General features: G+C 40.2%; 3 protein-coding genes across 7 annotated transcripts in view; 2 read left to right on the top strand and 1 right to left on the bottom strand.

Annotated features, from left to right (window-relative positions):
* Positions 1-1,337: 1,337 nt before the first annotated feature.
* dthd1 (death domain containing 1) lies at positions 1,338-18,438 on the bottom strand. Its single transcript, XM_033652053.2, has 10 exons — positions 17,841-18,438; positions 17,027-17,561; positions 14,936-15,266; positions 13,790-13,969; positions 13,046-13,308; positions 10,932-11,087; positions 5,901-6,190; positions 3,178-3,416; positions 3,035-3,092; positions 1,338-2,852 (listed from the first exon to the last, which is right to left on the bottom strand). The coding sequence occupies exons 1-10, from the start codon at positions 18,262-18,264 to the stop codon at positions 2,545-2,547; spliced, it is 2,784 nt and encodes a 927-aa protein (XP_033507944.1). The 5' UTR covers positions 18,265-18,438; the 3' UTR covers positions 1,338-2,544.
* On the top strand, positions 6,284-10,764 carry LOC117272904 (uncharacterized). 2 transcript variants are annotated; one of them, XM_033652054.2, is made up of 7 exons: positions 6,284-6,695; positions 8,661-8,732; positions 8,830-9,001; positions 9,652-9,701; positions 9,827-9,949; positions 10,025-10,181; positions 10,265-10,764. In XM_033652054.2, exons 2-7 carry the CDS (start codon positions 8,698-8,700, stop codon positions 10,463-10,465), a joined length of 738 nt encoding a protein of 245 aa, XP_033507945.2. In that variant the 5' UTR covers positions 6,284-6,695; positions 8,661-8,697; the 3' UTR covers positions 10,466-10,764. The 2 variants fall into 2 exon arrangements, with proteins under 2 accessions (XP_033507945.2, XP_033507946.2); XM_033652055.2 differs by lacking the exon at positions 6,284-6,695 and having other exon boundaries at positions 8,384-8,732.
* A 6,622-nt stretch (positions 18,439-25,060) lies between the features above and the next one.
* arap2 (ArfGAP with RhoGAP domain, ankyrin repeat and PH domain 2) overlaps positions 25,061-25,609 on the top strand; it is a 259,679-nt gene continuing 259,130 nt past the window's right edge. For 2 of the 4 annotated variants that reach the window (XM_033609726.2, XM_033609727.2), the window contains exon 1: positions 25,061-25,244. The gene's annotated coding sequence lies outside the window, so the exon portion shown is untranslated. Of the gene's footprint in view, positions 25,245-25,432; positions 25,453-25,609 lie in introns of those variants that run through there. The other 2 variants (XM_033609724.2, XM_033609725.2) reach the window with 2 other exon arrangements.

The following is a 25,609-nucleotide window of genomic DNA, read 5'->3' on the forward strand; positions in this document are numbered from 1 at the left end:
AGCAGCAACAGAAAGTTTTCACTGATCTGTAGAGGAGTCAGGATGGTCTGACATCAGACCCCCGGTATCAAAAAGGATCATATGGTGGTATGACTAGGCTGGAGATGTTTCGAAAGATGTGGCAAATCAATTCCAACTGTCCCTGTCTGAAAACAGATCAGCGGGCAAGAGGGTCCTGCGAGACAGAGTCTGGGCTTTTCTGTGGTCCATTGAAAAGTTGTTTTATTATTTGTACCTCTTCATGACAAATCACTGAAAGAACAAACCCGGCAGACCTTATCACACGATTTAAGTCTTTGTCAAAACTTGCAAACTAACATGCAGACAGTAAAAGAGTGGGAGAATGCCGGCCTAAATAGAAGGCAGATGGCAGGCTTATAGCCACAGTCTACGTCCAGTGAGTCAGACTACCTATGTCAGAGCAACCCAGATCAGCAAAAGCGATGGGACTCACTTGGACTAAAGATATTCCGAGTCCACCAATAGTCGTCATTTAGGGCCATCAGTCGACTAGTCGCCCACATGTTTACGATATTTAATGACCCTTCATTAATATAGGTCTATATTTTATCTACAAGTGCACGTCACACACTGAACGAGCCACCTGTTAATGACGCTGTGGGCTAATGGGCATGTAGCTACTTCCATGTTTCAGATGATACGTCATGTTTGTAGTCGACCAATGAAGATGAGTTTAAATAGAGTGCCGAAGTCACGCCCCTTCCGGTAGAGCTCATGGGACCTTAGATCGGAAAAAATATGAATGGCAGTGAATGGGGAGAGCAATATTATCTTTTGTTCCCGTTTGAGTTGCGACATGAAATCTAAATATGTCGTTCATGAATTTAAAACATACATTTTAAGGTCAAGAAAGTCATACTTTGTGGTAAAACTGTTGAGATATAAGCTTTTTCATTAGAAAGACTCAAGAGTACACAGGAGGAGGTCGCGTATGTGACGTCATAGCTTTCGCTCGCTTCCTGCAGCTTGGCCTCCCCGCTGAAATTCCACTGTTTTATGATTAATCGATTTATGATTGAAGATGTCTGTGTGTTTTGTGCCAGGCTGCAGTCACTCCAAGCTGCAGGAAGCGAGCGAAAGCTATGACGTCACATACGCGACCACCTCCTGTGTAGTCTTTCTAATTACGTTTTTTCAAAAGCTTGTATCTCAACAGTTTTACCACAAAGTATGACTTTTCTTGACCTTAAAATTCATGTTTTAAATTCATTAACGACATATTTGGATTTCATGTTGCAACTCAAACGGAACAAAAGATAATATTGCTCTCCCCATTCACTGCCATTCATGTTTTTTCCGATCTAAGGTCCCATGAGCTCTACCGGAAGGGGCGTGACTTCGGCACTCTATATCACCTTGGGTTCGTCCTTCACCTTCTCAAAATGATCCCACACTTTGGATTTCCTGCCCGACATGTTATTAACTAGCCTGTGGAATAACTGCAGGTACCAGCCCTGGAAACTAACCTGAATCCTGTCTAACTGCTGAGCGTGGACACTTCTTGTGTCTGTCCTTTCAAATTAAAGTTCCACATGGTCCAGTTTTGATTTATTTTGACAAGGCCAGCACCAAATGGAGTTACACTATTTTCTGCAACTAAGCAACCAATGAAATCTTGTCGACTAATGACCTTTCTGGTCCACTTACGTTTGGTCGACTATTAGGGGGCAGCCCTTCTGACAAGGAGCTGTCTCTACGTCCAAACAGGCTCCGTTTACATGTCAGTATGCCCTCAAATTTTGACCCTGATTTGAATTTGCATTGCCTCTTATCTGCCAATCAAATCAGAACGCATTGCTCCAAGCAACCTGAGTTTACTGTGCCTGCAACCAGCTGACCACGCCAAGGCGAGTGGCCATGTTGTCAGTCAAGAACGCCTTTCAGCGCTGGAAATTCAAAACTATTTTCCCTCTGAGATCAGAGGAGGACTCTAACATTACTATACAGGACAAAGCTTATTTACTAGCAGTGAAAATGCTGTCAACATCGACATAATTTGTGTTTTTATGACATTTCATCTTCAATGATCAGATTAAAACATTTGGTAGCAAAGTAAAGTAAGTTCCAGTAATTAACATAGTTTCATTATTTATTACATTTTTAAACAGTCTAAGTAGTAATCTGTAACCTATTATATTTCAAAAGTTACCTCCCAAACACTGGTCGTGCCGTTTGTGTTCTTGTCCTTGTATATAGTTTTATTTATTCATGTTGCAGTTTGATCCCAGAGATGTGTTCTGTCATTCTGCCGTGTACACATATAATCTGGTAAAATGATAATAATCTAGCTTTACTGGATTGTTTGATTTGTGAAAGTCTTCAGGCCTCTAAAAAATACTCAGTGGAGTCAGTCTTGATTCACAGACAGAGCCGACTCCTGTTTGGAAGAGAGCAGAGAATCTCACAGTCCAATGCTGACCTCTTGTGGATCAAACCAAACACTACCACCAACTCAATTGGCAGGAACACTCTCTGAATTAAAAACTTGTCGTGTGTGGTGTGAAAACTACTTTCTATGCTTCCTTATTTCAGTGAGCCCTGCCTGGTGGTGGCAGCCTGTCGCAGCAGCAGCTCCCTGGCCAGGTCTGGCCTGCCGCTCTTCGCTAAGCAGTGAGCCAGCTGAGAGGCCTTGGCTTGGTGTGGGGTGGCGGGCAGCCCCCTCCTCCACATGGCCAGGGCATGGAAGGCCTGGGTGGACAGGCTGTCCCCGGCCCGGAGCTTCACCAGCTGGGCAGCGCTTCGACGGAGACGCAGGGAGAGAACCAGAAGGGCGACTTCCTCCTCTGAGAGCTCCCCGGACAGCCAGAGAAGAAGAGAGTCTGACAGGGAATCTGGTGGGTGGAGATGAAAGATGGAGGTACTGGTGCAGTGATGCATTTATATCTTCAACACTAACAAACTGAAGATTTGAAGATATTTTATGATGCTGATAAATATCAAAATATGGCAAGTGGAGATATATAAAGTGGAAATACTCAAGTAACGTACAGATACCTCAAAACGTGTCACCCACCTGTCCCCTCGCATAACTTCACCCGCGCCGTGATGGGCCGATTGATGGTTCTCACTTTCTAAAATGAAACACAACAAAATGTTAGGATGTTATTTTTTAACACAAAGTCAACAATATATAATTCCTTGTGAGTGTTTCTGCACCTTGGGTAAAGTCAGAGACAGCTTGCAGACAGGCTCTCCCAGGAGCTTTGCGTCCATCAGCACCGCTCTGTCACCTCGCCACTCCAGCTGACCTCTGGTGACCTTATAAAACATGGCCGTGCCCTTATAGTGGGGCGAGCTGTAGTTCCCAAACGGGTCCACCTCAGTCAGGTGCACCAAGAGGTGGTTCTTCTGCTGACTGTGGAAGGTGAGTCGCTCATGTCGGTCATTTTGAGCTCCTGTTATGAAACATTGACGTACAAAATCTTGTTACTCCGACCAGCTGAAGTCAGTCAGTATGTCATCTTCACGACTGTAGAGCGAACATACCAGAGACTGTGAACATGCAGGCATTCTGCTGGCTGCCTGTGCAAACATATAATTTGCTCTTTATTATACGGTTCATCACATGAAGTTATGTGGCGACAAACAGCAGGAAGACAAACCTGTTTAGACCAAGGAGAGGTATTTCTAACCTCTGACGACAGCAAAAACTGTTGATGACTCATGTTGTTGTGGTAGCTGCCTTCTGCTTTATAATTTTTAAGGTATGTTTATTGTATACTGTTCATCAGATTAGTCTTTTTAAAAAAATATTTTTTTATTAAATCAACTTTCTTTAATTGATAAATGTAGTTTATGATGCTACGGGTTAATACAGGGAGAGAAAACAGTTTTTGACCGCAGGGATAATGTTGTTTAACATTACCATATACAGATTGAAGTAAACTGTAAAATATTTGACTGTACATTTACAGTAAATTACTGGCAACTAGTCGCATTACTTTCACAGTAAATGACTGTATAATTTTTTACAATACATTATTGTGAAATGACAGCTGTATATTGTGATCTCACAGTAGATATGCCTGCATGTTACTGTGATTTAGCGGTAAGCTCTTGTAAAATTACTATATTTAACTGTACCCTCACAGTTAAAGCCCAATACATTACTGTGATTTAACAGTATGTTCCTGTAAAATAACTATATCAAATTGTAACCTCAGTTAAAGCCCTCTAGATTACTGTGAAGTTACTGTATTTACCTGTAACTTCACAGTTAATGTCCATTAGGATACTGTGATTTAGCAATATGCTCCCACTGTAATCTCAGTCAATTTCCTTATATTACTGCGATTTACCAGTGTACGTCTGTAAAATATTTACCTGATTGAATTTCACAATTTCACATTGAATTACTGTGATTTAGCAGAGCACTTCTATAAAATTACTAAATTTACCTGCGTGAATTTCACAATAAAATTCTGAATGCAGTTAAATATCACAGTTGTAGCCTCAGAGGTGGTAATAATGTAATTTATTGTGAAATATTACAGGTACATATTGTAACTTCCTGGAGATAATATTCTGGAAGATGGAAACATTGTTCGGAAATCATTCAGCTACATCCTTCTTTTTTCATTATATTTTGACTTTTTGATTTTACAACACTCTGGAGTTATTGGAAATGTTAGATCACAAAGTCAGAAACAAACAAATGCAGCCACCACTGGAGTCTAATTCTACACATACAGCCATTATTCTAGAAATCTTTCATAAAATAAATTAATGAACTTTTCAGGCTACTGTCCGGTTCTGCCTTCCAGCTGTTGATGCTTGTGCAGAGCTAGATGGTAAACAAACATGGCAGCACACCGGTAAGGTAAGACAACACGTTTACATGTAGTTTTCTATATGTTCTCTGACATTTATCCTAACGATATGAGGCTGTCTTTGTGGAAAAAAAGCTTGTTTAGTGGACTAACTTTGCACTTGAAGTATGCCCGTTCACTTACGTTTTAACAGGTCTGACGCTACTATGCGCCCCAGCTGTATCTAGGCTAATGGCTAACATGCTAACTATTATTTTTATGTCACTAGTCACTTGAAACAAATTTAGGATGATAGGAGACGGGTTGAAATAAACTGAAATTTCCCTTTAATTGACGCGCTCGCCTGACCAAACCGACAGCTGCTCTTAGGTGAAAACAAAGAGTCCACTTCTTCTTCTTCTTTGATGCATAATCTATTTATCACCACTGCAGTCTTGAATGAAACTTGCAACATTCATGAATCTGTATCTGTACAGTACAGTAATACGTACAGCACCATACACCTCACTTCAACTGTGTGTGCTCCCCCATCTAGCAACACCTGTCTCTCAATGAATGGTCCCAACCAATATTGACAGACTCCCATGACAACACAGTGACCCCTACAGGACAAATTAGCATCCTACACACATTTTACACCATGGATGGCTCCTATAATTTCAATACTACTAATATTAGTGTGGCCTACTCTTTAAACAGTGGGTTTAAACAGAATGAATAGACCTGTGCAGCAATCCAACGTTGATTTTAAAATTTGAAAGTCAACATGATGGATGAAACTTTGAAGCTACAAATTATTCGTCACACCTCTAGCGTTTGTACTCCATGATGAATATGTTACTATGAGCCACTATGAGTTCTCCTGTGGGAGAGGAGCTGGAGTGGGCGGGGTTTAGCATGCTAACATTTCAAAAAGAACCCCAAATGCAAAGTAAAACCAAGGCTACTTCCATTTGCAGTAATATATTTGGCGCTATGGCTCTGTTCTGGGGCCTCTGCCTTTCCTGGGCCTACGCAGAAAGCCTTAAGGCAGAGAAAGCACACCTCTATTTTTTTGTCAGAGTGCAGGCAACTTTTTCAATACATCAGCAGCTCACCCTCACACCCTACCTGCGGAGGTGATGTTGCCACTGAACCGGAGCAGAAGCTGGTCTCCTTCACACATGGAGATCTCTGACGAGGTCTCCAGGAGGCCGCTGTATCCCCGGGCTCTCAGTTTGGACAGCTCCCAGCTGAGGTCTCTGCTGGGCAGAGCAGCCACCAGGACGGCGTGAGGCTCATCTCGTCTACGCTGGAGGACGACGGTGACCGCGTGGCAGCAGACTGACTCCTCCAGCTCCTCTGCCAGGGAGGTGAGACGGCACGGCTGCAGTGAGGAGAGGAGACGAACCACCAGGAGTCTGAGAAGAGAGAGCGGGGAAATTAGATTGTGGGTCTGTTATCGTGGGGCTGGATACAGACTTAATATACTTAAGACAGAATAAAGAATTCATATTAACCACTGTACTTATATTATTCCCTGGAAGCTGTTTTAGATAAGACAGAGAATTATAGAACAGCAGAGAAATTATGAGAAGTTCACTATTCAGGTCTTATTTTCATAACTTAATCTCTCAAACACAGACAATCAGATATTTTCTTATTACAGGACTTCTTCTGATGATTTAAAATGTTCACCATGTACTTATGTTATCTCACAGAAATCCTGAAGCCTGGAATTCAAAGCATTCAGCCCCCTGTTATACATACAGCCTGTCTTAAACCCCTTATGTAAAGAAAAGCTCACTCTAAGCCTGGTTAGTTGTAGTATTTCACCTTTCTTCTCTTACGCTGCGCCAAAAGACTGAACATGTCTACATGAGACGCATTTAAACCCAGAGAGTTGGAACGGCAGCTGCTCGAGTGGTGAGTACTTCTTGATAATGTCGATGTTTTTGACTGAGGATTAATGTTTCTCCCAAATCAGTTCACAAAATATTGTTAATTTAAGGGGATTAGCAAACTATAACAGAAAGCTGTTAAGTTGGAGATATCAGCCGTAGAGATGTTCTCAAAATGCATTTGAAAACTCAACAGCAATGTCTCTTTCCAGAAATCATGACCCGGTAACTCAAGATAATCCACAGACCTCGTTGTGAGCAGTTTCATGTGGGAACTATTTTCTTTCTACCGAACTACACCCATGAGTTGTATCACTGTGCAGAGGAAAGCGTGCATCTTCTAATGGAAGAAAGGCTCCTGTTTATGATAGCGTGTGATGCAAACATTAATGGCGTCCTCCTTGGCTGAGCTGTAATGTTAGCTGGGGCTCTTAATAGTGCTAGATGAGCTTGGGGTAGATGCACGCTTCCTTCTGTGCAGTGATGCAGTTGGCGGGCGTAATTGGGTGCTGTATCTAAAACTAAATCTGGTGCAATACCTCAAATGGTTTGGGTTAGAATTATTTTTGTTTTAAAATTTTCACATTGTCCCTTAAAGGGATAGTGCACCCAAAAATGAAAATTCAGCCATTATCTACTCACCCTCATGCAGACGGAGGCCCTGGTGAAGTTTTAGAGTCGTCACATCCCTTGCGGAGATCGGCGGGGGGCAGCGGCTAGCACACCTAAAGGCAGACGGCGCCCCAGACTAACGTCCAAGAAGACAAAATTGAAACCACAAAATATCCCCATACTGCTCATCCGTAGTGATCCAAGTGTGCTGCAGCCCCGACATAAAAAGTTGTTTCGAAAAACGTCATATGAACTCTGTTTTTAGCCTCACTGTAGCCTGTAGCTCTGACTGCTTCTCTGTGCTCCGCGTTCACGTGTGCGCGCTCAGGGTGATCGGTGATGCACAGTCTCTGAAGAGCAGCAGTCTCGTCAGCACTGATGTCCAGATTCTCAAGTGCAGGCATCGCCAATTCCCAGTCTGAGCAGCAAAGACTTTCCTCATCCGTTGGCATTGCTTTGCATTTGAAACAACTACACCACCAGGTTTCCAGTGCTCGACTCCGGTATTCTGCGGCTGGCTGAGGGTTAGGCTCATGAGCTGCGGCGGCTGCTTCGTCCAGTAGCCTGAGTTCCGTCCGTATACTCGGGCTCAAACAAATACGGCTCAACAAAGAAATGCTGTTCCTCCTCAATTTCAAAGTCTTCAGACATGTTGGGCTGTCCTTTGCTAAAAGACCGTAGTGCAAATTATCTTTTAGCTCTGTGGTTTCTGCTGTCTCCCCCTGTGGTGCACGTGTCACGTGATGTAAACACGTGAGCGCGGAGCACAGAGAAGCAGTCAGAGCTACAGGCTACAGTGAGGCTAAAAACAGAGTTCACATGACGTTTTTCCAAACAACTTTTTATGTCAGGGCTTCAGGATACTTGGATCACTGTGGATGAGCATGTTGGAGATATTTTGTGGTTTCAATTTTGTGTTCTTGGACGTTAGTCTGGGGCGCCGTCTGCCATTAGGTGTGCTAGCCGCTCCCCCCGCCGATCTCCGCAAGGGATGTGAGGACGCTAAAACTTCACCAGGGCCTTCCTCAGCATGAGGGTGAGTAGATAATGGCTGAATTTTCATTTTTGGGTGCACTATCCCTTTAAGTGTAAAATATATAAAAAAAAATAAGATGTAGCTGTGAAATGTTTTTAAGTTTTATTTTGTGTTAGGTCAATCACAGCATTTTCTTAATGACATTTGGTTGTTTTGCACCACAAAGAGCTAATGTTAATCCTGCTGGTTCCACTGAAACTAGGAACAAACATGTGGGAGGGGTAAAACCAAGTGGTCCCAACCTCTAATATCTGAAATTCTCAAATATGTCATACATAAATATCTCAAACTGTTCTGAAGTGGCATTATGTTGCTCAGACATAAACATGTTTCCTACTCCAGCATTGTTCCTGTAGGGCCTCACACATCAAACCCCTTCATGTTGAAGTTTCCACCAGAGACAATTGTCCACAAGTAAGAATTCATGATTCTCAGATTTTCAACAGTTTGCCTCAAATATGCAAATCCACACTCCCTAATCCTCTGTTTCTGTGTCTCTCTCTGTTGCCAGGGGCAATGTTTTCTACCTCCTCTATGGGGTCGGAGGACTCCTGATGACGGTCACTGCTGGGAGCCGTTGTGTTGACGTTGCTGTGAGGACGGCCCAGAACCCTGCTAACCTGCTGCGCCTGTCAAACACACTCATCGGGCTCATGGGCCTCCGATACCAAAAAAAGAAACCTGTAACTGTTCTAACTGTAATCTTAACAGGAAAGCATCAGAACATGTGACTGTTATCTTATATGAACTGAAATACACCTCTTTAAAATTCCACCTAAAACTTAAAGGGTAACTTTGGTGTTTTTCCACCCAGACTTTCTTTTGCCTCATCTAAGTTACTAATCAGAACAACAGATATTTGAAATTGGTGCAGAACGCTGCAAGCTGCAGCCACTAAACAGGCTGCAATGTAACCACTTGGGGCATTTGGCCACCGTCAATTTACGTCCACTGAAAGTGTTTGTTTTTGCCACTGACAGGCTCACATTGCTATGATAAGTGTCTGCAACATTACAGAAAGGATCCCTACAGAGATAGAGCTTTTTGTTTAAGAGTAAGATCCTTTTTATTTAACCAGTAAGAGCCCTGACATCGCCATCGCCAAACCCACCAGACTCCAGAAAAAACCAAGATGGTCTTTTGGAGTTTTATTTTGTTTCTGCCGAACTGTTGTCAGACACTCATAGTAACAAACTGAGCCTGTCAGCGGCAAAAATCAAAGCTTTTAGTGGATGTTAGAGGAAATTACCCTTCATTCCCCTCAAACCTTTTTGAAAACATAGCACTTCTGAGTTTAATCATTGTAATTATTTACTTTTTCTGTATCTTTCAGGCGAACTCTGTGGCAAAACAAAAACTCAAGAGGCTGTTTTTAACTGACAGGTGTTGAAGAGAGTTAAAGTTACCCATCAATATTCTCACAAACAAATAATATTCATTTATCTTTTGGGTGAATTCCAGTCCAGTCTTCATCAAACATTATTCACTGGCCTCTATGTACGATCCAGTTTCAACAGCCTCCTCGATATGATGAGATCAACGCTCCAAGGAACTCATCATTTCGCAGTTTTACGCTGGTTTCCTGAGAAGCAAACAAATGTAGAGTCTGCTCACTGCGTCTCAGCAAAAAGGTACAAATGAAAACTGTTTTGCTTTCACTTCAATTAATCAGTGATGCCTGAGAGTGTTTTCTGTTCCCTGGTCAGATGTGGGATTTATTACATCCTCATTTGTGTGAACGGCTGCCAGCCTGTTCTGACACTGCGTTTAGGAAACAACAGCAAACTGAAAACCTACAGTCCTGCAAATCAGCTACAGTGGTTGATTGAGTTTAGCAGCTGGGCGCAGGCACGAGGAGACGAGGTAAGAGACGGCATCACGACACAAGTCATGTATTTGCAGGAGTCTGTTTAAGGTCTTGTTTTGATACGATATATGTTTTTCAGGTTTTTCTGTTACTAGAAGAACAAACCAGACAAATCAGCTCTGGCTCTGACACAAATGGTGCCACACATGAGCGTCACCATACAAGTCTGACCCTGGTCTTGTCGGCACTGTCTGTCGTCCTTCTGTGGATGTTCCTGCCTCATATTGCAGTTTTCGCTGCGATCTGTTTAGGCTGGAAGGTACAGCAACGTATCCACTGAGCGCCGCACTCAAAGAGAAAATAATCCAGGCTTTCATATCTGATTTACAGTAACTCAATGTTTTGGCCCGAGCCTCTTTTTGCAACTGGCTCCAGAGCACTGCAGCAAAGCTTCTAACAAGATCAGAAAACCATATTACCTTTTCTGCTACCTCCCTGCAGTGGCTCACATGTTAGCTTTAGAATTGAATCTACTGTTCTGATATTTATCCACAAAGCGCTCTGTGGCCTCGGCCCTAAAAATGTGCTGTATATCTGAGCTCCATAAAAGTGAAGTAAAAACCTGAATCAAGCTCCAAACTGTTTATCTGATCTGTCTTTGATTGAATAATGTTACACAACAACACCTCACAATGTTTGCCTTAATAAAGGATTCTCATTCCCAATAGTCAAATATTCTCATCAGGCATTTAGATTTGTACAGTTTAAATAATGTTTTTAACAGAGCAAGACATGAAGTTACAAACCTGTCAAAGCTCTCTGTCAGCTCAAAGGACACCAGTCCGTTTTGCTGGTTTCTGACCGTGACTTTCTCCAGGACACTCCACTGTTTGTCTCTTGAACCCAGAACAACCAGCAGCTCATTGGACATCTCCTTAGACTTCACAGAGGCCCCCAGGAACCTGACAGAAACATTAGAAATAAAACCTCTTTAAAACAAGACGGATGGGTGAATTCTGATCTGATCCTCTGATGCAATCTAATGGCCAGAATAAATGTTGGCATTGTATGGGTATGTTTCATTTGTAGATTTCATATGTAGTGGATATGTTGAAACTTTACATTCCTTTACATTTAGATTTTTAATGTTAATGTTAGGCACAAAAAACACTTGGTTAGGGTTAGGAAAACATCATGTATAGACTTAAAATATCTGGTTTGGTTGCTACGAACGCAACAGGAATTGTCCCAAACTCTCACTGAAAAATACCTGTTTTTTGTGACAAACACAACTGGAAATGTCCCAAGTTTTAAAACAAAATACCCACTTTTGTAGTTCCAATCCCGGCTGGAAGTGCCCTAAACTTGTGAAAAAATACCAGGTTTGCCAGAGTCGCCAGAAATGCAAATGTGCTCTTATTAAAAAATACCCAGTTTGGTTGCTACAAACACGACAGGAATTGTCCCAAACTCTCATTGAAAAATACCTGTTTTTTGTGACAAACGCAGCTGGAAATGTCCCAAGTTTTAAAACAAAGTACCCACTTTTGTCGCTACAAACATGGCTAAAAATGTCCCAGACTCTTGTTAAAAATACCCAGTTTGGTTGCTACAAACACAGTTGGGAATGTCCTGACCTCTCGCTAAAAAATGCTCACTTTTGTTGCTGCAAACACCGCTGGAAATGTCCTTGACTCACATTAAATAGAACCTAGTTTTGTTACTACAAATACGACAGAAAATGTCCCGAACTCTTGAAAATACCTGCCTTTGTTGCCATAGACATGGCTGGAAATGTTCCAAACTCTCAAAAATACACTGTGCTGTTGCAACGCACATGGCTGCAAATGTAGCAGACTGTCATTAAACACTGCTCTTTTTGGTACAAACACGGTTGGCAATATCCCAGACTCTCGTTAAAAAATACCTGGTTTGATGCTACAAATACCCCTGACAATGTCCAAAAGTCTTACTAGAAAATACCAGCTTTTGTTGCTTCAAATACGGCTGGAAATATCCCACACTTTCATTAAAAAAATATCTGGTCAACTGAAACTGTCCCCAACTTTTGTTGAAAATACCCAGTTTGGTCACTACAAACATGAATGGAAATGTCCCAAATGCTTGTTAAAAAATACCTGCTTTTGTCACTTCAAATACAGCTGGAAATGTCCCAGACTCTTGTTAAAAAATACCCCATTTGGTTGCTATAAACATGGATGGAAATGTCCCTGACTCACGTTAAAAAATAACCCAGTTTTGTTACAAATACGACAAAAAATGTCCCGAACTCCAAAAAATACCTGCTTTTTTTGCCACAAACACGGCTAGCAATATCCCAGACTCTTGTTAAAAAATGCCCGGTTTGGTTGCAACAAATACCCTGACAATGTCCAAAACTCTTATTAGAAAATACCAGCTTTTGTTGCTTCAAACATGGCTGGAAATATCCCAGACTCTCGTTAAAAAATATCCGGTTTTGTTGCTTCAAATTTGGCTGGATTTAAGTTTGTTGCTACAAATACAGCTGAATCTGTCCCCAACTCTTGTTGAAAAAACCCAGTTTGGTCACTAACATGAATGCAAATGTCCCAAATGCTTGTTAAAAAATACCTGCTCACATACGGCTGGAAATATCCCAGATCCCCTTTAAAAAATACCTGGTTTGGTTGCTACAAACATGGCTGGAAATGTCCCAGAGTCTTGTTAAAAAATATCCCCTTTGACGCTACAAATATCAAATGTCTAAAACTCTTATTAGAAAATACCAGCTTTTGTTGCTTCAAATACGGCTGGAAACATCCCAGACTCTCATTAAAAAAAAATCCGGTTTGGTTGCTAAAAACATGGCTAGAAATGTCCCAACTTTTCAATTATTATGCGTGCTGTCTGTTGTTTGTATTTTAATTCATGAACTCACCTCCTTCTGTGTGAAGCAAGTTGATCCCATAGTGGAGAAGCACTGACAGGCTGAGTTCGGTTGTCTTCCTCTTCCCCTTGTCCCCTTATGCACTTCCTCTTTTCAGTGTTCGGGGGACAGGGGAGGTTGACAGTGAGGGGTCTCCTCAGGGGCTGAGAGGATGGGTGGGTGAGGGAGAGCAGAGGACTTGTAGAAACCACTGATTTATAGGAATCATTCCTGGACTTGACGGCAGCCAGGAGGACGGCATCTACCGGCTGGATCTGAGGCAGACGAGGAAACAGCTGCTATGCATTATTTAAGCTGCAGTTTGGACAGAGACCCTGTGTGATATGAAAATTGTTTCTTTTCCCACACTTTTGTTTCGCCGACAGCGTGTTTTATCAAAGGGAGCTGTGTAGAGGGGGAGCTGCTGGTTTTTTGACGTTAGATCAAGCAACAAACTGCTGTGGTGGAGTTAGTTCACAGATGATTGGACTCAAAAGTCAATTCAAATATCAGCCGCAGCTGTTCGTTTTTCTACCTCACAGCAAACATCTGGGAAAACTCCAGTCTGTGAATTATGAGCAGTTTTTCTGTTTGTCCTTCTCTTTGCTTGCTTAAGTTTACAGATGTTTTATCAGCCCCAAACATCCCACAATACAAAACAAATCAGTGCAGTAGACCTGTGATTATTGTTATAATACATGTGTTAAAAGTAAAGTGTGAGACAGATGGATAGTGATCAAATCATCATCCTCATACCATGATTTGTGCCATTACTGGAGCAGTGAAGGATCCTGGGAGGTAGTTCAGACAGATTCGGGGGTCCATATGGAGCTTCAGAGACAAACCTTTTGTGGGAACTGTGTAATTTTCTCTTTTTAGACAGGAAACGACAGCAAACAGGCCGAGGGAGTACACCCTCACCTCTGCAAATGAGCCCTGAGAAAGACAAAAACAAAGCATAAATGAAATCAGATAATTTTACCAACGTATATGAATGATTTAATAACAATATTCTCCCTGGTGTCCAACCTGGTTTTAGTTTTAGTTTAGTTTTCATTTTCCAACTTGTAAAACTCAAATATACTGGTAGACAGTTAATACATAACGTTAATGCTTTTTTAAGCTTAAAACAAAAACAAAAGGTTAAAAAAAAACAGGACAACAGGACTGAAAAGTTGTAGGCTGAGGCCTTAGCTTATTACATCAACCCTTTTAACATTCATTGCTTTTGTCAGCGCCCTTTAAATTATACAGAGCAATAAGAATCTGACCCAGGTGGTGCACAGGGCAGTAAACTGAAGAGTGGCAAAATTAACCTATAGACCAACATGTGTGACCAGTCAAAAATATTTATGCTGGTTGACCAATTAGCAGTTATGTTGACATCCCAGGTCAAGAGATGCATCAGGCTAGTTCATAAATTAATTTTCAGACAAAACACAAGCTGATTCTGTTGATGATTGTATATTTATAGTCCTGAAGATCAAAAAGGGTGTACCACAGGGCTCTATCCTAGAGCTTGTTCTGTTTTCCATTTTTATAAACATCCAGCAAGCAAAGATTTGTTTGTGTGCACATTATACAGTTATCTTTATGTTAGCCCTTGTCTTAGCTAAGCTGACCTCAAAGTGCCTTTCACAAACTCCAATTATAATGTTATCAATTTAAATTAAGCCTGAATGTGCAGAAACAAACAAAACAAAAACTAATTTAGCACTCTCCCCAGAGACCATGTCCACTTGGGAGAACATTTGGAACATTACTCCTCAAAAAATAGGTAGAACTGAATTGGAAACGGTCTCCTCATACAAATATCGTGAAAATAAATAGTATATGCTATTTCTGATAATAAAATAAAAGTTATTGTCTGTAAAACAAACTGTAAGTAACAGAGAACTTTACCCTCTGCCCTCCATACGTGCCCTCTGTGGTTACAGGCGTGACGTAGCTGGCCCCTCTCTCCCCATCAACTACCTTCACAGTGACATCCCTGTAGTTGCCACGGTAACGTGCGCAGAAAGGCACAGCCACAGTCACGGGGAAGTGGACGCTGGCTCCGTCCTGAACTTTGACCCTGATCACTCTGCTGACCAGCTCCTCCGAGCCGGTCACCATCAGGCAGCTCAGGGTGTCGGCCACCTCACATCTCAGGACTTCAGCCACACCTGTAGGTGCTCTGATGAAGCATGTGTCTGGTACGTCTGAGGGGCTGTCGTCCTGTTGACCAGTGAGCCTAGAAATAATTTACATGAGACGTTTTTACACGGATACAAAGCTCATGATGTACAGATGAAATTTTGAAGCACAAATTGAAAAACTGCGCATGGAAGAGCAGCTGTAAAGTGTGTATTTTGCTTCTTGCATTATTGATATGACAACGTTAATCTTTGCTCTTGATGTTAGTAGTAGTAGTAGGAGGAGGAGGAGGAGGAGGAGGAAAATTTGTAGGAGAAATATTGCATGTCATCTTAAAGTTCGTTTCTAGCAATAAGTGCAACCATTAAATATTTCTGAAATGCTGGAGCACACACATTTCCATATCAGCTTCTCCCAGACCCAGCCTCTCCCTCTGATCTGAATTTGTTTGGATTTTGGATGAATCTGAGCGTTGACCTCACAGTGAACTGTGTGAAATACCCGGCTATGAGGAGGCCAGGTGGTCAAAACATGGGCACCCAATTGCATTGAACCACAGCAGAGAGTTTGCTTCTGTATCAGTGAGCAGAAGAAATGAGGAGAAGGACTGAAATCATGTCCAGACTCACAAGCTGGCTCCACGCGGGTTTAAGACCAGGATGCTGAACATAACAAGTGTAATGTCACAATCATGTTCCATATTCTGCCGCGCAGCCAAACACAATTCAAACCAACAAAACTTTATTTTAAATTGTAGTAGAGTTCCAAAACATTTTAAAGATACTAAATATGTCTGGCCAAATATTTAGATCATTTGTGTAAAATGATGCACAAAACATCTAGGATATCAAAATGGAATGATATAGCCATAGAAAGACACCTGGTTTTGTCACAACTGTCGCTGGAAATGCTGCCAGTGTCTTTCTAGAAATTGCCTATTACTGTTGGAACAATCGACACTAGGAATGCCTGAAATGTCTGGCTAAAAATCACTCTGGTGGCACAATCATGACTGAAAATGCAACAAGGATCAACAAAGATCAGGCAGTTTTGGTGCCAGATTACAGTCGGAAATGCTGCAGATGCCCTGCCAAATAACACCAGGTTTCAAAGTCACAGTCACCGTTGGAAATGCCACCAATGTTATACTAAAAGACACCAGGTTTTGTTGTCACAATATAGGCTGGAAACGCTACCAGTGTCTCGCTGGAAAACACCCATTTTTGTTGGAACAATTGTAACTGGGAATGCCTCAAGTGTCTTGCTAAAGAACACCCAGTTTTGGTGCCAGATCACAGCTGGAAATGCTGCCAATATCCTGCTAAAAACACCAGGTTTCTAAGTCACATTTGCCACTGGAAATGCCACCAATGTCCTGCTTTAAAAAACATTTTGGTGGCACATTAAATGCTGGAAATACTTCAAATGTGTAGCTAAAAACACAAGGTTTCAGTTTCACAATCGCCACTGGAAATGTAGCCAGTGTCTAACTTGAAAACATCTACTTTCGGTGGCACAATCACCACAGGAAATGCCGCTGATGTCTCACAGCATTTGTTGTTTGTTGGTGACACCGGTGGTCTGCAGCTTGGCAGCCATCTTGCCTTGGTGTCACGCCACCCGCCATCTCCTTCTCGTTCCAATATCACAGTCAGCTCATATACTACATCACTTAAGAAACATATGAGACGTACAAATGCAACGTATCTGTGGATTGCAGAAACGTACAATGCCAACCTCGTCTTCTGGTGACCGGGCTGCATATCTTCAGTGAAGAGTTAAAACCAGATACCAGAGTTAAAAACTTTATGTTGAGGGGTTAACAGGGACATAAAGTTCATGATTTCATCAACTTACCCGACTGTGATCCATTCCTTGTTTGTCTCCTCTTTGCCCTTCTCATTTACTTTATTTGTGTCCTTTTCTGTCTCCTGTAGGAAATCTGTGTGACAATCTGGAGAAACACAGTCTTCATTTCCACTCCCTTGACTTTTCACTTCTGATTCTTTCCCTGTCTCTTCCTCATTGTTGCAGTCAGAACTGCTGAATCTGGAGTCTGAGGTTTGTTTACTGTCTGGTGATGGCAGCCTTGTGGGACTTTGATCATCTCCATCTTCAGCGTCCTCTTTCTGCCCAGAGTCAGACTCCAGGGGATCATCGGAGTTCAGGTGATTTTTGTCATCTTCAGGTTGCTCTGTTTCTTTTGGATCTCTGATCTCCTGAGGTGTTGCATCCTCAGTTGAGGCCTCCGCTGCACATAATTTTAGCATTTCTTCATCCAGCTTAGTTATGATAGTGTTTATTTTGTCTATAATTTTCTCTACGTCCTCTCCAACACTTAAAAAAGTTGCACTGAAGGAGTCTGAACAAGGTGTGACTGTACATTCTGTATCTGAAACAAAACAGACATAACATAGGTGACAAACTTGACAAACTGCACCTTTTAGAGCCAATTTTGGTTCTTAAGCTACTCTATTAAAACTATGTATTATCTTACAATGTGTGGGCTGCAGCAAAATTGCTGATTCAAAAAAGTGATGTTGAACATTATGCACTAATTAACTTTTTCTGCATAATTAAGTTAGACGCTGTGGTGGTTCGTATATGTGTACAATGTTAACAGGGCATTTGCCTTCAAATAGATTTTAAATATAACCTTAACATAATGTACCTGTTGTGGATGGATGTTGCTGATCACTGCCCCCCGGTGGACACTTGAGGAGCATGCGGGCACACTCTCTGAGAACTCCTCTCCATGCTGTCACTCTGTCTGCATGACAAACACTCAGCTCCCTCAGCACTCCCAGGACTCTCTGCTTACACTCCCTCTCCTCCCGCTCTTCATCAGCATGTCTCCTTCTCCCTGCATCGTCCTCCTCATCTTCTGCAGGACCGAGCATCTCCTCTCCTCTGCCTCTACCTGGTTCTTCACCAATGCTTCTCCTCCCACCCACTGTCTCAGAGTGATGATTTCTGCAGCGTCTGACAGCTTCGAGCCCTTGAATAGTTTCAGCCAACATGTCGAGGAGACTCTGCTCACTCCTCCTGCCGTGAGGAGACTCCTTCTGTTTATTCTCATGCAGATTTGCATCCATGCTGGGCTGAAAAACACAACAGATCAGGGTCAGAGGGAGCAAATCCGGCCTGTTTCGTGCCCTCTTTTCAGTCCGTGCTGCATATGGCAAAAACAATTCACCATTTCAACAAAATGATGGTGAATAACATCAAATATTCCCCAAAAATACCCAGCGTTCCCCTGTGTACCTCCTTTTATATCTGAAGCTGAAGCCCCCTTGTTGACTGTGTCCTTGGCATTGAGTGTTACTGTGTACAGCTTTCCTAGTTTACAGGAGCCAATGCTGTATTTATATGGCTGCCAGCAGTAAAACAAGTTGCCAAGGCGACTCCTGGAGGCGTGGCAGGGAGGGACAAAAGAGGAGCCGCAGAGCAAAAGATCCACAGGAAGACAGAGTGCTGTCCTCCAGACATCTCGTCCCTTTCTTCTATTCATCCGTCATTTTACTGCTTGTACGCCCGGACGGTAAAAGATGTCAGTTCTTTAAAGTTACCAACTCCTGAATTGTCCAAAAACCAGCGACTGATTGTGGACAATATTTAAATTTCAAATGGCAGAAATGTTTTGAAAGTAAGTTGAGGAGGAGGTCGGAGACTTACATGGTGGGTCTCAAGCATTTTTATGAAACATTGATTGGACACAAACACATAGTGAAATGTCATTTTATTGGTTTCCTGTGGAATTTCTGGTTTTACAATCTGAAGACATCCATGGTGGAAGAAGTATCCACATCAGAAGTGTGGACTCCAGTCACATGACTTGGACTTGAGTCACAAATTTGTTGACTTAAGACTTGACTAAATCAACACCAAGACCTCAACTCAGCTTGAGCCTTATGACCTGAAAATACTTGATACCTTTCCCAAAGCCGAAAGATTATTAAGTATGTTATTTAAGAAAGTGTGCCACAAATCAATCCAATTCCTGAACCGGCTATTGTTAACGCTTTTTATTCCCAGTTTGTCGACACTTAATTTCCCAGTACCACTTTGTTTAAACCAGCACATTAACACTCTGACCTCGTCACATATTGACGTTTTGGTCATGGACTTTCCACGTCTACATACGACAGGCAAGGTACCCTGGGTGCGTTGGTTACTGACGTTCTGGGACACCGTGTCAACTTTCGTCCTTGTCCCACCTCGTTTCCCCCTGATGCCAACGGGCACCATTAAACAAAAACAGCAACTGGCCACATATCATGTCTACATTAAAGGACACCTTTTTTTTGTTGGTGTCTGACACCGCAAGTCACTGCCCAAGCGCGGGATCTCGATGACTTCAGAGTGAGACCAGGCTCTTTGAACCAATCCGACAGCATCCAGTCAAGAAACAGGAGAGAACCATGATGAACTTAAGTTATGTTACTGAGGACCAGTTGAATTGACGACCAAAGATAATCTTATTTGTGTACAAAAACTACAGATGGTAAACAAAAAATGAATCCCAGTGTGCAAAATGTGTAGGTCAAAAGCTACAGATGGAGACGCGAAAACTTCCAGCAAACTTTTTTAAACAAATAAAGACAAATTTTATTAAGTATTTATGATTTTTGTAAATTTGATATATTATCACTCTCTTGTGAAAATGGCATTACTGTACGTTTGGTAAGGAGCACCTTATGTTGTTGAGGACTTGGGACCTAACTCAGGACTTGTCAGTCTTGACTTGGGACTTGAATGGAAAGACTTGAGACTTACTTCGGATTTGTAAAACAATGGCCTCTGATTCAGATCATTCACTTAAGATATCAGAAATCAGAAATACTTTATTGATCTCAGAGGGGAAATTGTGATTCGTTACAGTTGCTCCAATGAAGAATAAAGAATTATAGAAGTATGAAAAAGACTTTGACATCGAAGTATGTCAATGTAAGTTATAAAATACAATAAAATAGAAATAAAAATGTGCATTATGCTACAATGTAAACACTACTACTTAAAATGTTAAGAATAAAATATATCTCTTCATTGCGCTGAGTCTTAAGTGTGTAAATATATTCAAACATGTGCATTGTGCTACATTACACTGATCTGATGATTTAATACCTTGCAGTAAGTTCCTCAGTCAATGTTTGATTTGACCTTTTTTCAGCCCAGGACAAACATGTGACTACCAAGAACAAGTAGATACAAAATACATGTTGAAAAGTAATTAATTAAATCATATTATTCACAGGAAGTATAAAAATATGTAGAGTTTTTCCTCCTGTGACATGTCAACATGTCTTCAGTGATTAAGGCCTTTGAGACATTAGGGTCTCGGTAGAAGCTGCGGTGCTGCAGCACTTTGTCACCATCTTGTGGCCGATGCTGCACACTGCTCCCTGTTATTTTATTCATTATTTAATCAGCTTTGACTGTATTAATTCTAATAGTGTCCATTCGGAAGGTGAGAAAAACATAACATGAAAATGTTGAATAAATTGAAGATAATATTTTCAAAGATTATTTAAAATTAGTGTTATATTCATACACATGGGCTTCCTGTTCATTTTTGAATTCATTCTAAAATTTTGCTTTTAGTTTTTAAATCTTTAAATGCAGTGGCTCCTGACTATTTAAATGCTGTACTGGTCAGATACATGTTTTATGTCTAGACAATCTGAATCTGAATCTGTAAAATAAAACACAGATGTAACAATGAGCAGCAGGTCCAGAAAAAAAGATATATATAAAAAAATAATAATATAAATAATAAAATAAATAAATAAATAATAAGTAATAAATAAACTGAAAATAAAGATGACAAGGTGAGAGAGAAGAAGGTGAGCTTTGCAGGATTTTTTGGGGGTTAGAATTACTATTTTTTTTCTGTTTATACACACTCCCACAAACACAAACATATACACTCACCAGCCACTTTATTAGGTACACCTTGATAGTACCAGGTTGGACCCCTTTTGTCTTCAGACCTGCCTTAAATCTCAGTGTCATAGATTCAACAAGGTGCTGGAAACATTCCTCAGAGAGTTTGGTCCATATTGACATGATGACATCACACAGTTGATGCAGATTTGTCGGCTGCACATGAAGCGAATCTCCCGTTCCACCACATCCCAAAGGTGCTCTACTGGTTTGAGATCTGGTGACTGTGGAGGCCATTGGAGTACAGTGAACTCATTGTCATGTTTGAGATGATGTGAGCTTTGTGACATGGTGCGTTATCCTGCTGGAAGTAGCCATCAGAAGATGGGTACACTGTGGTCATAAAGGGATGGACACGGTCAGCAACAATACTCAGGTAGGCTGTGGTGTTTAAACCATGCTCAGTTGGTACTAAGAAAATCTCCCCCACACCATTACACCACCAGCAGCAGCCTGAACCGTTGATACAAGGCAGGATGGATCCATGACACCAAATTCTGACCCTACCATCTGAATGTGGCAGCAGAAATCCAGACTCATCAGACCAGGCAACGTTTTTCCAATCTTCTATTGTCCAGTTTTGGTGAGCCTGTGTGAACTGTAGCCTCAGTTTCCTGTTGTTAGCTGACAGGAGTGGTTCCTGGTGTGGTCTTCTGCTGCTGTAGCCCATCTGCTTCAAAGTTCAATGTGTTGTTGGTTCAAAGATGGTCTTCTGCATACTCGCATTTCATAAAATAATATACTTATGATATATGTTAATAATCTGTCACTTCATTCTCTGTTTCAGATATCTACTCCTACAGTATTTTTGTTGTTCTTCATCTATCAAATGCCAAGTCTGATGTTATACATTAATGTCACATACAGTTTATACTCAGTGTTACCCTTCATTCCTCCGCCCGTCAAAATAACAGCATATAATAAATAATGATAGATCAAAATAATGAAAGTAAATGTGCTCTTTGTTTCCTCAGGACTTGCTTCATTTAGTGTGCCAGGCATCCTGCTGCATTCCTGTCTGTGCTGAATGCGTAGCCTGGGGCCTTGGGATCAAGCTGGGACATGCAAGTGTTCCCAGTAAAACATCACAAGTGCCTCAACTTTAGCTGCTCTCCGCTGCTTATCACATGCAAGCACACTGTTTTTAACTGCAGGAACAGGCTTGCTATGAACAATCTCTGCAAAGAGACTTTCAACAAGGTCCACCACAACACCAACACTTTACTTTCTTCAGTGCCAGTGGAAATCATTATAGAGAGAAAGCTTCTTAAAATTATCACATAGAATCTCAAAATAATGACTTAGTATCGTAAAATAATGAGAACATTTTAGCAAAAGAATGATTCACTATCCTAAAATAATGGATTGGTATCTCAAAAAATGTACTTAATATCACAAATTAATGGGAAGCTTTCTCAAAATGATGACTTTGTATCTCAAAATAATGATTTGATATGAAAATAATGAGAGGTTTCTCAAAATAAAGAGTTAATGCATCAAAACTAATGAGTTAGTATCTAAAAATAATAAGAAACTTTATGAAAATAATGGCCTACTTATTTCAAACTAAAGAGTTAATGCCTCAAAAGTAATGAGCTAGTTGGTCAAAATAATGAGCTCGTACCTCAAAATAATGAGGTAGTATGTGAAAATAAGGAGTTAGTACCTCAAAATAATGAGTTAGTACCTCAAAATAATGAGTTAGTATCTCAAAAATAACGACTCAATATGTGAAAATAATGAGTTAGTACCTCAGAATAATAATTCAGTATCTCTAAATAATGAGTTAGTATCTCTAAATAAAGAGTTAGTACCTCAAAATAATAATTCAGTATGTGAAAAGAAGGAGTTAGTACCTCAAAATAATAATTCAGTATCTCTAAATAATGAGTTAGTACCTCAAAATACTGAGTTAGCACCTCAAAATAATGAGTTAGTATCTCTAAATAATGAGTTAGTATCTCTAAATAAAGAGTTAGTATCTCTAAATAATGAGTTAGTATCTCTAAATAATGAGTTAGTATCTCTAAATAATGAGTTAGCACCTCAAAATAATAATTCAGTATGTGAAAAGAAGGAGTTAGTATCTCAAAAATAATGACTCAATATGTGAAAATAATGAGTTAGTACCTCAGAATAATAATTCAGTATCTCTAAATAATGAGTTAGTATCTCTAAATAAAGAGTTAGTACCTCAAAATAATAATTCAGTATCTCTAAATAATGAGTTAGTACCTCAAAATACTGAGTTAGCACCTCAAAATAATGAGTTAGTATCTCTAAATAATGAGTTAGTATCTCTAAATAAAGAGTTAGTATCTCTAAATAATGAGTTAGTATCTCTAAATAATGAGTTAGTATCTCTAAATAATGAGTTAGCACCTCAAAATAATAATTCAGTATGTGAAAAGAAGGAGTTAGTATCTCAAAAATAATGACTCAATATGTGAAAATAATGAGTTAGTACCTCAGAATAATAATTCAGTATCTCTAAATAATGAGTTAGTATCTCTAAATAAAGAGTTAGTACCTCAAAATAATAATTCAGTATCTCTAAATAATGAGTTAGTACCTCAAAATACTGAGTTAGCACCTCAAAATAATGAGTTAGTATCTCAAAAATAACAACTCAATATGTGAAAATAATGAGTTAGTACCTCAAAATAATAATTCAGTACCTGAAAATAATGAGTTAGTTTCTCAAAATAATAATTCAGTACCTGAAAATAATGAGTTAGTATCTGAAAATAATGAGTTAGTATCTTAAAATAATGACTTAGTACCTCAAAATAACGAGTTAGTTTCTCAAAATAATAAGTTAGTACCTGAAAATACTGAGTTAGTGCCTCACAATAATGAGTTAGTGCTTCAAAATGATTAGTTAGTCTCTCAAAAGTATGACTTAGTAGCTTAAAATAACAACTCAGCATGTGAAAATAATGAGTTAGTATCTTAAAATAATGACTTAGTACCTCAAAATAACGAGTTAGTTTCTCAAAATAATAAGTTAGTACCTGAAAATACTGAGTTAGTGCCTCACAATAATGAGTTAGTGCTTCAAAATGATTAGTTAGTCTCTCAAAAGTATGACTTAGTAGCTCAAAATAACAACTCAGTATGTGAAAATAATGAGTTAGTATCTTAAAATAATGACTTAGTACCTCAAAATAACAAGTTAGTTTCTCAAAATAACGAGTTAGTACCTGAAAATACTGAGTTAGTGCCTCACAATAATGAGTTAGTGCTTCAAAAATAATGAGTTAGCATCTCAAAATTATGACTTAGTAGCTCAAAATAATGAGCTAGTATCTAAAAAAAAAAAAGACTCAGCATCTGAAAATGAGTAAGTACCTCAAAATAATGAGTTAGTTTCTCAAAATAATGAGTTAGTTTCTCAAAATAATGAGTTAGTTTCTCAAAATAATGGGAAACTTTCTAGAAATAATTAGTTAGTGTTGTCTTGGTATCTCAAAATATTAAATTAATTAAAAACAAAATAATAAGAAACAAAATGAGGTAATTATTTTAAGACAGTATTTTATTATGTTGAGATACAAACTTATTATTTCAAAATACGAAGGCTTTATTTTTAGACAGTAAGTCGATATTTTGAGATGCATTATGTTTATTATTATTTTTTAGATACTAACTGATAATTTTGAGATAAGAAAGTCGTGATATTGAGATACTAACTCATTTTATTTAGATACCAGGTCATAATTTTGAGAAAAGCTACTGTCATTATATTTACAGGAAGTTTTTTTCTTTTACTTTTACTTTGCCTTTGACAGAGGCAGAGATGGCCTTCAGTAGTTTGGGGAGTATTCAGGAGCACAACTGAAAGTAAAGGTGACTGTACTTGTGCAGCTCATTCCTTTGAACTCCTGCCCTGCTCTGAAATGGGCGTGGCCTTACAGTACACACACACACACTCACACAAACACACGTTACACATTACACACATTACACACAGGGGACGGAAACAGCCGTGTGTGTAAACGCACGCTGCGAGGGCTCGCGGCGGTCAACAGAGACTGAGCGGTGTGTGACATGACACAAAGTGGACACAGCAGCGGGTGTGTGAAGGTGTGCGGATGATGCCTGGGGTCACCTCGTGTCTTTAAACCGACAGGTAAGCTTCGAGAAACACCGGACGCACGTCTACGCGTTACGTACACACCCCGCGTGCACTTTTCAAACGCCGACTGAAGTGGGCACGAGACTGAAATGAACAGGCTGAACTTTAATTAGCGTATTTTTGTTAATGCGTCAGAGTTTCAGGTGTTAACAGCGACTTGTAACCTGTAATTTAGCCGCATTAAAAGAAGTATAATAAGAAGGTAACGTAAAACTGCGTCACTCACACTTTAATTGCTAAGTTATATAATATTTAAAAAGGTGTAATGTATTTTTTTAGCACATATAAACTTAATGATACAAATATGTTTTTACTACAGCTTTAAATTACATTTGTAATAAAAGTCTGTGTGACAGTTT

The sequence above is a fragment of the Epinephelus lanceolatus genome, chromosome 22, assembly GCF_041903045.1.
Source record: "Epinephelus lanceolatus isolate andai-2023 chromosome 22, ASM4190304v1, whole genome shotgun sequence".
Classification (NCBI taxonomy): domain Eukaryota; kingdom Metazoa; phylum Chordata; class Actinopteri; order Perciformes; family Serranidae; genus Epinephelus; species Epinephelus lanceolatus.